Genomic DNA, 12,909 nt, shown 5'->3' with positions numbered 1-12,909 from the left:
AGACAACTGTTTGTGTGGACTGTGGAGACTTTCATTTCTACCACGGTCAATATTTTACGTTTCAAACTGCCCAGTGTGGGTCACTCGTGTTCAAAATCTTAAAAAAAAAAAAAAAAAAAAAAAAAACCTGACAAACACGAAGCAAAGCTTCATATTATCTTTTAACTGCGCACCCAAACAGTTATCAGCAATGCATATTATGTATATGTCACTAGTTGAAACAGGCGTAGCCTAATGGGCAGAAAGAGAAGCGGTGAGCGCAGCAGCCTCCAGAGGAGGGAGAAATACCTGCCCGGTATTGGTATTCAACACCAGTTTAAACTTCTCAAATAAAAAAAAGCAGCATAAAGCGTACACAATCAACAGATGCCTAAATGGCAATGATTCGCTACTCTAGTCACTCCACAAGCTACACAAGGTGCCACATGCGCAAAGCTGGTAGCCTATTTTCCCACGTAGCACTCACTTCAGCACAATGAAAAATAACAACTATGCGATGCTGGTTTTGAAAATAAGTCGGCTAGCAGCAAATTCTAGTACACATGTTGGGATAAGAAGTTCCTTTAGTAACTTGACATGCTCCTCCTGCATACAAAACATCATACTTAACTAATGAAAGGAGTAAAGACATCAGACTTACAACTTCGTGAGGGCCAACCATGCAGTTATGTAGACTGTAAACTCCCTGGCGATTGTTCTAATGTCTTCCAAAATCACGCGCAGACCCCATTCTCTCTTTCTCATATTTGCGTCTGATAGCGCTGGTGTGTAGCCTAGGCTATACTGCATGTTTTGATAGGACGGTTGATTTTTCCACGCGTTGATTATTGAAAGGTCATGTAATGAGATAAATTAGCCTACACTATGTGTATGCCTATTGTGTGTGGTTAATTGTTTTATGGTTTCAGCATATTAAACCTTAGTAGGCCTATTTTTCTTTTGGGTATGTTTTGGCGTTTGGCGATCACTTGACGGGGCCCTTAAGAGCTCTCCAAACACGACGTATTTCAAATTGGGGACACTGATGATGGGCTAGACTCCCGAAACGCCGGTAACTGCGTTTGTGTGTGGGGGGGGGGGGGGGGGGGGGGGTCACTGTGTGCTTGTGTTAAACGCACCTGATAGGCCAAGCTCCTGCACTTTGCGCCACAAGGACTGGCACAGGTGAAAGTAGCAGCCCAGTCTGCGGGCGTTGGGCAGCTCCAGTCCTACAGCGGACATCAATGCCATCTCAAAGTCGGTTATGACCCGAGATGGCGTCCATCTACAGACAGAATGGATAACATGCAATAACAGGCGCAAACGCAGTTAAAAAAAAAAAAAAGGGGGGGGGGGGGTGTATCATATAGGCCTAGCCACATCAATAAACAATGGACTTACTGCTGCCCAGTTTGGCGCTGGATGCGCCGTTTGATGTGTTGTAGGACAGACCGGTACATGGCCTCAGTCTTCCTAGCCATGAGCACCATTACGAAAGGCACTGTCCTTTCCATGTACAGGCCATGGATGGTAAAAAACTGATAAAACGGCCGCCTTTCCATAATGGGACGCGTCATGCATTCTGCTATTAGCTGGCGTGTTTGTGCGCTTTGTGAGCGTTCTCGAAAATTACTGAGGCCTGGACCTATGGCCAGTCAGTAGGCGCACTTCCTCTGCTGAACTGTCTTTCATAATTGTTTAATCAATCGGCCTAATCTTAATCAAAACCCACAGGGTGGCCATGTAGGCCTACAGTGCAGTCGTGGACCTGCATTTTTACAGCCGTTAGGATCTGAATTCTACACGAACCATTCAATGTGGTGAACATTGTTGTTTGATGGATTTGATTTTGTGACTCCGCTGGAGAACGTGCATCACTTTATTTTTTAAATGCCTGTAGGCCTATGTCTCTCACTACTTTCCGCTCGTGCCAATGGAGTTAGAACATTGTTCATGGGCGTCTGCACTTGCAACAATCTTTATATCACTACTTTCCGCTCGTGTCAATGGAGTTAGAACATTGTTCACCCGCGTCTGCATTTGCAACAATCTTTATGCAACAATCTTTTTGTAGAGAGCTTTCTATTAAATGTCGGCTTAGAGTCTGAAAAAACCCGGGCTATGACAAGGCAGCAAAAGAGCAGAGACATCAGAGGCTCGGAATGACATTTCAAAAAAAGAAAAAAAAATGTCGGAATGGCGATGTGTCGGAATGGCGGTGTGTCGGAGTGGCGAGGTGTCGGAATGGCGATTGCCCCCCGCTTATTCTTGTAGGAGCAACTTTGTCACGAAGCATGGTGCTGCTAAGCAGCATGATTCAGCACAGTCTGTTGTTTTATCTAACTTGTCTCTGTGGCATCTAGTAATGTTCAATTATGCAGCTTGCACATTCTGATATTCTGAACCTGCTATGTACGCGCTTGCGGAGAGTAAAGCATAATAAAACCGTCTTTCGCTTTTTACAAAGGGGGGAAATGACGCTATTTTTTGTTAAACTATCCGTCGCTTAAAATGGACATAACTTCGGAATGGGAGAGGCTAGAAATGTATCGTTTTTAGTAATAAAAAGCTAAGATCTTCAGCTTTTAAACAAGCCATGACATATGTCTGTAGATCGAAAACAAAATTTGCTGGGTCTGTTAAAAAAAATGAAACTTTCTGGCACTGTCAGAGACTGGTGTAAGGTCCCTACGTGACATGTCATTTGCATGATAAGAGTATGGGCGATCACGGCCATTAGCGAATAGCCTACTTTGTTCTCAACAACTTCACATAAAGAAATGTGTATTCTGAAGCAAGACTGTCGTTGTCATCAGGACATGATCTTTTACTGAAACATGCTGTATGGTTGCAACTTAATTGCAACTCGGATTCAAAAAAACCCGCGTTGCAGTGTCATCTGGCCGAGGCTTTAAACTGTGTTTTATCGGAAGTTGGCCTTTAAGGATGAGCGCTGTCATTTCCTTTACCCCTTTAACAATTACTGCGTTTCCACCACCTTAAATGCAATAAATAGCAGACGTCCGCAACAATCATAACATGACTTAAACACATCGACATCTGAGGTCAGACTTAAAACTACAAAACAAATGGCGAAGTGCCGTAAAGTCGATTGTCACGTGTTATGTCATTGCTATAGTTTAAATAAGGGTCATTTTCACGAATCTAACACTTGACAAGATGCAAACGTGTCGGCAAATGCTTTCACTTACTCTTATCTATCGAACGCGACTTCATTATTTCCAGGGAAAAAATTACACGGGCAGATACAATTATAAGAAGCATACAGCCCCATTGGGACCCATTCATTATTTACTTGGCTGCAAGAACATAGCTGCAGTGCCACTCCTGGCCACCAGCTAGTGACCATTCTCGTACAATATTCCATTTTCTCTGGCCATAGGAAAGACCGCGGATCTAACGCTAACGTTAGCATAATATGGGTAGATACTTTGGCAACTTTAACCTTAATAGATAACTAACTTCTGCACTGATTGTGCCAAGAAAATACATGAGATGCTGTCAGCATTCATAAATGAAGAATTTCCTATAGCTACATAAATGTATTTTTTACCATATTATGTAGAAATCCTGTATACATTCCCAAATGCAGTAAAGCACTGAATATGAACCACCAGTTAATCTGAATACAAGTTCCTGTTTGCTTATTTATTGTTTAATGCCACTTATATCCTACTGCACAGCAATAAAAGCAGGGTGCACAGCAATATGTTATGCGGGGGGGAACATACAGTGAGTCCAATATATATTTGATCCCTTGCTGATTTTGCCGGTTTGCCCACTAATAAAGACATGATCAGTCTATAAATTTATGATAATATGTATTCAAACATGGAGAGACAGAATATCAACAAGAAATTCCAGAGAATAACTTAAAATAATATATTTTAATTTATTTGTATTTAATTTAGGCAAATAGGTATTTGACCCCACTAGCAAAAGAAGATAAAGTGCTTTGTGGCAAAGTCCTAGTTGTCTAGCACTGAGGTCAGATGCTTCTTTTAGTTGATGACAATGTTTGTGCATATAGTAGAACCTTTTTCCCCCATTTTTCTTTGCACATTATCTCTAAAACATTAATAGTTTGTGGCTGTAGCTTGGTAAATGGGAGGTTCAGTTCTCTCCATAGAATTACTATAGGGTTAATATTTGGAGACTGTCTAGGCCACTTCACGACTTTAATATGCTTCTTATTGAGCCACTCCTTCGTTGCTTTGACTGTATGTTGTGTATTATTGTCATGTTGGGAGATCCAAAAATGGCCCACCCTTCAGTGTAGTGGTGGAGGGAATGACGTTTGCACTCAGGATTGCACATTACATGTCTCCCTCCATCCATTCGTTGACGATGTGAAGTTGTCCTGTGCCTTGGCCAGACAAACACCCTCAAACCATAATGATACCACTTTCATGCATGATGGTGAGGAGGGTGTTCTTGGGATCATAGACAGCAGTACTCTTTCTCAAAACACATTGAATTGTGATCTTTCCAAACAGCTTGATTTTGGTTTCATCTGACTACAGCGCCTCCTTATCATATCCTAAACCAGTCTGATGTCCGTTGGCAAACCTCAAGTGGGACTGCACAGGTTCCTTCTGAAGTAGAGGTACCATGTGTGCAGTACAGGATTTTAAACCTCTGTGGCATTAAGTGCTACCAGTAGTTTTCTCAGTGATTTTGGTCCCAGTAGCTTTATCCCTAGGGTGATTTCTTTCTGTTCTCATGATTATAAAAACCCTACAAAAGGTTAAATCTTGTATAGAACCCCAGACAGGCTGATGGATAGTCATTTTGTATTCCTCACATTTTGGAAGAAATGCATCAACAGCTGGGTCATTATAATACTCAGTCTCTTTCTTGTGGCTTTGCAGCCCGTTTAATCTTTGTTCAGGTCTAAAATCGTGTCCCTGATATCATTTGACCACTCTTTGGTCTTTCCCATGCTGGTGAGGTTGGAGTGTGACTGATTCACTCATACTATGGACTGATTCTGCCGATTCAATGTGTCTTTTATGCATGTTAGTATGTACAGGTGTCTTTAATTCAGATGACAAGTTGATCGGAAGTGCCCATCTGGTCTGTGGGCCTGGAACGGTAATCAGTTGTCAGGGGATCAAATACTTATTTTGCTCGATGAAATGGAAATAAATTAATATATATTCTCTTCAGTTAATTTCTGGATTTTCTTTTTGATATTCTGTCTCTCCATATTAGAATACATATTATCATAACATTTATTGACTGATCATGTCTTTGTTAGTAGGCAAACCAACAAAATCAGCATGGGATCAAATACATATTGGACTCACTGTATACTCATAACATAACATATTAATATTCATCAGTTGAAACATTTTGAAATGTTTTGTTTAGCTTACATATAAGGAATGTTCATTAAATGTGAATTTAAAAAAATCCAATGTAACTAGTGTTTAGAAATCGGTATGGTGCTCTTAAAATAATTGTTCAAGAAGACGCTTTTGCACACCTCTGCAGGTGGGCAGGTGCGTAGGATATTATCCCAGTGGGGTTGTCATTCAAGTGGAAAGAAATCCTGCACACTGTCCATTCCACCAACAAACTTTAATACAACATGAAGAAGGTCGGATGACCGAGACAATGTATTAAAGTTTGTTGGTGGAATGGACAGTGTGCGGGATTTCTTTGCTCTGAAAATAATGAATTCATAGACAAAACCTTAGCAGGTGCGCTGAAAAAAATTAGATTTTCTTCCTCTGGGGCTAAGCCCCCCTGTCTCTCAAACCTAGTGACGGGCCTGGGTAGGCCTAAACCACAAAATTTGTAGAGCACACCAGTATCTCTACTCAAGACATCTGTTTCCTGTTAACTATTAACTCCCTAATGTTAGAATATTAAGCTTTGCAGTGAGAAAGGATGCTGTTTAATTCTAGCTGTCAGCGAGCAGGTTAAAATATAGTCAGATTCCCTCACATCAAGCAGGTTAAAATGCAGTTTGGCAAGCATGTTAAAATATTTGTTATAATATCTTATAATATATAAAATATTTTTTGTTGGTGTTTGTTTGATTTGGTGTATAATTGCATTGTAATTAGTTATGTACATTGGTTTTATAATAGGCCTATAAAATTGGCAACAACAGTTGGCCGAATGCATAAGACTATCACACACATGCACACACACATGCACACACGCACGCATGCACGCATGCACGCACGCATGCACGCACGCATGCACGCACGCACACACACACACACAGACACACACACAACCAATGCCATTGTATTGTGAGGCGCAACACAGCAGGTGTCTCTGTTTTGTATGCCTTGCAAAAGATAAACACATCACACACCACACATGCACATCAGGGCTTGACATTAACTTTTTCACTTGCCGGCCACTGTGGCTAGAGATTTTCCCGAGTCACTAGCCATTCAGCTTTTCTACTAGCCACAAATTCAAAAAAAAAAATTATCATGATGCTGTACATCTAACTTCAGAAGATGAGGTGCTTAATGCAAGAAGATGAGTGCATGGGTTTCTACATGGAAATAAAACAAACACATAGAAACTGATAAACTGAGCTTTTTCTTGAATTTAAATACAAACAATTGATACACAAAGAGCAACGTGCAGAATATACGCTATTCTGATATGTCATGCCATAGAATAAGCTACCTGCCAAATTGGCTCGTGACACTGAAATTGTTAACAGCCACAGCCAAGATTTGCCAGCATTTGGCCGGTTGGCAGGCGCCACTGTTAAGCCCTGACGCACACACACACACACACACACACACACACACACACCACCACCACCACCACCACTACCACACCACACACAGGAACACTCATAGGCTCCATAGCACCATTCTAATTTGCATGGCCCACTCAGTGGCATGCAACTAAGAAGACAAGCCCATATACTGTGGTATAGTACTAGAACCACTGTAATGAGATAAGGTTAGGACGGTGCATGCATTGGGAATAGACACAACACTAACACGGTCACACCACACGGGGGCGCCGCCTGACTAGTGGGTCCTTGGGCCTACATAAAGGGTCAGGGGTCAGATGCAGAAGAGAATCACTTGGGGCACAGACCAGGTGAACAGGTGAGCTAAAGCAGGTACCTGCTGCTCGCACGCTGGAGCCAGATGGGCCAGCGTTGGAGCTAGCCTGCGGGTTCTGCGGGGGGTTTTCCACACATTGTTGAACTCGGTCTGGAGAGCAAGCGAGGGAGCTCTGGCCTGAGCTCGCCGTCCATGGAGGACGCTACTTGTGTTGGTTCTGGCACGCAGGTAAGCGGCACTCCTGACACTCCAACCAAACATTTAGCATCTTACATGCCAACTAACACGTTTGTGCACACACTAGCGTTAGGATTTCAGGCAGGGGGCTGCAGCTACTTTACACCACCAGTAAAGAACCAAGGCCATAGAGTCTACTGGTGGTTCTAGCATTATACTACATGGGCTTGTCTTCTAAGTTACTGTATCTTCACTGCTGTGACTCCCACAATATTTGCAACTTCTCAGCACGGATGTGTGTGTGTGTGTGCGCGCGCCCGACACCCCTCAGGGGTGTGATTGCAGGCTAATGTGCATATTCTTTCGGTCGCTGATGGTCAGATTTGAAACACAATGTTACTAAGCTGTGTTGGTTATGGCATGATTCAATGTGATGCCCATTTTCTATTGTGTTTATCAGTGTGACTTATCTCCTTTTTCAAATGAATGCTGCAGTGCAGTGCGTGTCTGGTTAAGATTATAGAAAACTTTTGCTTTGTTACTCTCCCCTGCCTTTGCTAGTACCTGCATCGTCTGAAGAATATTTTAACAGAATTCCTGAGACCCTCTCTTCTATTCTGCTTTCCTTCATTTTCTGCCCTCCTGATCTGTACTGATGCACCTTGGCGAATGGAATGCAGGAGCCGTATTGGTTGAAGCCGTTTTTTTTTCTTCCTCCATTTGTGCACTAGGGGTGGGGGAGGTGGGGGGTTCTTGATCCTTTTTTATGGACAGCAAATGCAAAAGATCTGCATATCATTTTTTGAATGCAAATATAGTGCATTCTCCCTCCCTCAAACCAACTTGTTTTGAAATAAAATAGAACCATTAATCACAACTTCATGAGGACCCAGTTCTGGGCCCCCTTCATTCCTGGGCCCGATACAAAATACCCGTTTGTCCCCTCCTGTCGGCGGTCCTGTAAGTATGTTTGTCCGTGTGTGTGTGTGTGTGTGTGTGTGTGTGTGTGTGTGTGTGTGTGTGTATGTGTGCTTGTTTATGTGTGTGTGTTTGCTTGCGTATGTGTGTGTTTGTGTTTATGCCGCTGAGTGTGTGTGTTCCTTCGACCTACATGGACAACTGTTAGCATTCCAAGATCCTACAATACCACCTCATGGATATGGTAGCAAAACCAGGCTTAAATTGTAGGCTTATTGTACTTATGTTTGGCAGCCCAGGACATGTACATAGGCTAACCTTGCGTGGGCTGCCACTCTGTGGACTTAAAAAGGACAATTAAAAAAAACTTGTGAAATACAGCTCAATCTCTGTTAAGAAATCTGGTGCAGGAAGTGCCCGCAATACAAATATCATTTCGTTGTGGAGAAATCGGGAATTCCACCCACCTTGTCAGGAGGCAATCAGTTTTGAGAAGCTCCAACGGCCCTGGGTAGAGGCATGTTCATGGCAGTGGCGTAGTTTAAGCAGAGACGTTCTATTGGGACTATAAGAAAATGTTTGGTTTAAACTTCTGCACAGCCTTTTCTGGCCTCAAACAGTTGCAAAACGCAGTAGGCGGGTTAATCAAGCCGCTTGGGAAACGTTTTTCGTAATCATCTTGGTCAGACCAACATCTCTGTAAGAGATTTGAAAGTCGATGATAATCAGGCAAGATGATTATGACATGCTATGAGGTGGCGCCCTTCAGTGACCATTCCTGTAAGACACTACTAGTACCTATGTTCACTTCACACATTTACAAAACCTACTGTATACTGCACACAACTGTCTCTTGAGAGATTAATTTAATATTCGTTTTTCATTAAATAATCTGGCATCAGCAACAAGAGTGTGCAGTCTTCTTAATTTTTTGAACTAGTTTCCCATCACATACAGAAGGCTATATAGGGGCACTGTATACATTTACAGTGCTGTCTTTGTCTAATTAAAATCTCAGTTTTCCTCTCTGTTAAAACACAGATAAGGAGATACAGGAAGCAGAACTCTTGAACTTGAAGTAACACACTACTTCAACACAGAGTCTGAGTTAATCTGGTAACATTACATTGATAACAGGGGGCCTTGTCCGTTGACACTGAATAGAGAATATCCGTCAGTGGCCTAAAACCAACCACTAGGGGGCAGTGCACATCTATTTTCACCATAGACATGCACGACGTCTAGTCTAGTTTCTACCACTACCATTACAACACTAGAAAAACATCACAGAGAGCCAGTAATATATTCCGGCATGGTCATTGCCATTCTGGTGACAACACAGGGGCCTTGTCTACTGCTAGTACAAAAACCAACCACAAGGGGGACAGTGATCACTTGCTTCACGCCAGCTCTGATGGTTCAAAGGGAATTAAGTAATTCCCATTTGTCATTGATATCACGTTATATAACATGCACACATCATGTTTGTAGCCACAATGGAGTGCATTCACAGTGTATGTGCAAGTTGGCACAAATTCACAACAACTCTTTAATCACATATAGATGGAAACAGTGAATTATCAACCAACGGTGCATGTGTCTAATATTTAGCTGAGATGTAAACCTTTTAGAATATCTTAGTTTGGGAGTTTTAAAGCAATGTATGGCAAAGATATGTCACTTGAACTGAAAAGTGTGCCAACTAGCCCCGGTCTCCCCTATGTATAATTATCCTTGGGTTAGACCTACTTTTTATTGTGAACCCCCATCAACAATTAGGTAAGTGAGTTGTCTCTTTCAACTATGCTGTTTGAACCAAGTTTTTTTAGTTCTCTGTTGAGCAGAGGCCCTTACCAATTGTTAGCTTGAACTAAAGACAGGCAGAGTCTTTGATTCATTTGCATAGTGGTTTTGCACGTACGCTGTCTTCTATTTTTGGTGTGGGCGGCTGTTCCTGTCTGGGGTGGTAGTACTACTGTGTGTGTGTGTGTGTGTGTGTGTGTGTGTGTGTGTGTGTGTGTGTGTGTGTGTGTGTGTGTGTGTGTGTGTGTGTGTGTGTGTGTGTGTGTGTGTGTGTGGGCTTGAAGCATCAAGTGCTGCCCTCAACTCATTGAGTGTCTTACTCGATCATCTAACTCCAACCTGAAGACATGTCGACCTTTCTCAAGCTGCTCCTTCTCATTTGCCTCCACAATGCAGGTACGTGTATATGCCTTTTAAATAATTATGCCTTTATTACACATATGCAGATTTTTTTTAAATCATAATTTTTGGTTTTACCAGTTTGCATATTTTAGATAATAATTTTAAATATTTGCTCATTTATTTTAACCGGTTTGTATATTTTTGATCCTGTTTACATGGCATATGGATCCCCTAGATCCCCCCAGCACTTTATTACTAAAGCACCCACAGTGACAACAAATGCCCAACACATTGACGTCTCCTGAAAATAGATTTTGTGTTGTGAATGTACAGTAATTTCTAACGTGGCTTCATCAAAAATGTATACTTTTAGTAATATCAAAATATTTAAGATCAAACTGCACAGAGTAGTCTTTGAAATGATAATAGTCGTGTGTCTTTGATGCCGGCCTTGACAAATAAAAATGATGCTAAAAACACTGGAAGGGATTCACTTTGGGGGATATAAGTGTTTCATCTCCCATTTGTTGGTTTCAGGTGGAATTGTGGCTGCAGAGGATTTGAACACTGTGCCAGAGGAGCTACCAGCAGTGGTATGTTACTCATAATCAACAACAACAAATGCTGGTGCAGTCTGGCTGTCTACTTTTTTACTTTTTTTATTGCAATGCAGCTGAATCAGAATGGCGTTCCCATGCATTCCCTCAGTCAAACATTTTCCTCAATCCTCACATGCTCTGAGGAAGGTGCCTGTGATATGGAAAGCATTAAGAAAAGAAGACATTGGTGCTGCTTCATGTCTCTCTTCTTTGTGTTAACCCATGATGTGTTTTTCGCCCTGTTCTGGCTGCACTAGAACCGAACTCCAGAACTGTGGTTTCCCTTTGTTCTTACATCATGGGTTAACTTTGACATTGAGATGCTTGTAAGGTTTCATTGTCGTGTGTACTTGAGCACTGCATGTATCTCACTTCTGCTTTATTGTGATAGATGAGCAACATTTCTGAGTAGGGTTTTTTTTTTCAATTAACCCATTCCTGTAAGTTCAAACAACATCTAGGCCCTTTGATGCAGATGCTCTGTTATAGGCCCTACATAACCTTATTCTCACCAATATTATGGCAATGACCATGTCTTAAACTGTTACTAAAACCCCTTTCCACAAAACCTACCTTAAAACCTGTCACAAAAATGTTAACGACCAAGTCTTAAACTGCCATTTAAGGTTCTCTGTAATGTCATAGCAATGTTGTTATGATGTTGTTGCATCGTTTCAGCAATAAGTGAACGGGCACGCCTGAGTGCCAATCTGCCCAAAGAGGCTACATCTGCCGCTCATGTCATAGCAATGATGTTATGATGTAGTTACACTTTTTCAACAGGCAGTGAGTGGAATCGCTAGGAACCATGAAAGCTACACAGTCACACTAACAAATTAGGCAAGGTCTGCATGGAAAATTATATAATTACTCATTGTATTGTATACTTGTATACTCATCGTTGTAGCTTTTTCATCATCAATATTATAGTAGTCGTAGGCCAATAGTGGTAGTAGTTGTAGTGGTGGTGGTATTAGTAGGGGTGGTAGCAGGAGTGATGGTAGTAGTAGTAATACTGTTAGTAGTGGTAGGAGTAGTAAAAGTAGTAGTGTGATGGTTGTTTGTCTCCCACAGACTATTGACACCTGCAAGACATGCTCTGAGATCATTGACCTTGTGAAGGATCTGCTTTCAGACACCAGAGTTCAGGTAAAATCAGCATCTTGTATGGTAGTAATGTTTCCTTTATAGTTTTTTTGGAAGCCTTTTCAAGTACAGTATATCCAAAATATGAATACACACACCTTCTCAAATCACATGGGCTATACTTGCCCACATCTACTAGAAGTGCACCGTGGTGCCTATTTTGTGTATATCAGTAATTTTGTAGTGTCAAAGTATGACTTGTAGAGACACTCTATGTATCTCTTCTTTGCAATATTCGTGGTAGTAGTGTTGGTACAGAATGAAGCACGGTCACGGTCTTTGCAACATGACTTGACATTCAGGAAAGTACGGAGAAGTGATACAGTAAGAGTACTTTCAGGTCTGATTTTGGCAAAAAGCAGAAGTTTGAAACCTTTCATGTGCTTTCACTTCTGTGGACCACTTCTTTCTCTAGAAAATACTATCGCTTCAGAGAAACTGAAATAAACATGTACAATTAATGTAAAAATAAAAGTGGTGTAAAACAAGATCCGCTTTCAAACCGCTTTCAAACCACTGAGCTACATTTGCCCCCTTTTTTGTAATCAGTCTTTATTACTAATTCTATTTAAACAAATATGGCAACAGGCTTGTATGCTTCATCATACAGAAAGAACTTAAACACAGTCAACAGCAAAGCCCCATTTTCAATATTAACCAGCTTGCTGTGGTAAATTGCTCAGGGGATGATAACACATGACCTGGATCTTGTCTGTGAGAAGCTGGGCAGCCCTGTACCAGTGAAGGCCTGCAAGGACGCGGTGGAGAAAAACCTGCCCGTCGCATTCACCCTCTTCAGCAATGTTGTGGTAAGTATATAGACTGAAGGTTTTGCCATGCAACACACACGCGCGCGGGCACACGCGCGCGCA

At 41.7% G+C, this 12,909-nt stretch overlaps 1 protein-coding gene across 1 annotated transcript in view; it reads left to right on the top strand.

The window, feature by feature from the left end:
• Nucleotides 1-12,909, top strand: part of LOC134437589 (prosaposin-like) — a 108,219-nt gene that overhangs the window by 91,720 nt on the left and 3,590 nt on the right. The window contains exons 2-5 of the mRNA XM_063187071.1: nucleotides 10,235-10,346; nucleotides 10,830-10,885; nucleotides 11,966-12,040; nucleotides 12,721-12,846. Of these exons, the coding sequence (XP_063043141.1) occupies nucleotides 10,298-10,346; nucleotides 10,830-10,885; nucleotides 11,966-12,040; nucleotides 12,721-12,846 (306 nt within the window). The 5' untranslated portion in view covers nucleotides 10,235-10,297. The remainder of the gene's footprint in view (nucleotides 1-10,234; nucleotides 10,347-10,829; nucleotides 10,886-11,965; nucleotides 12,041-12,720; nucleotides 12,847-12,909) is intronic.

Source organism: Engraulis encrasicolus, chromosome 21, assembly GCF_034702125.1.
Source record: "Engraulis encrasicolus isolate BLACKSEA-1 chromosome 21, IST_EnEncr_1.0, whole genome shotgun sequence".
In the NCBI taxonomy this organism is placed as follows: domain Eukaryota; kingdom Metazoa; phylum Chordata; class Actinopteri; order Clupeiformes; family Engraulidae; genus Engraulis; species Engraulis encrasicolus.
This window is presented reverse-complemented; position numbering and strand designations above follow the sequence as displayed.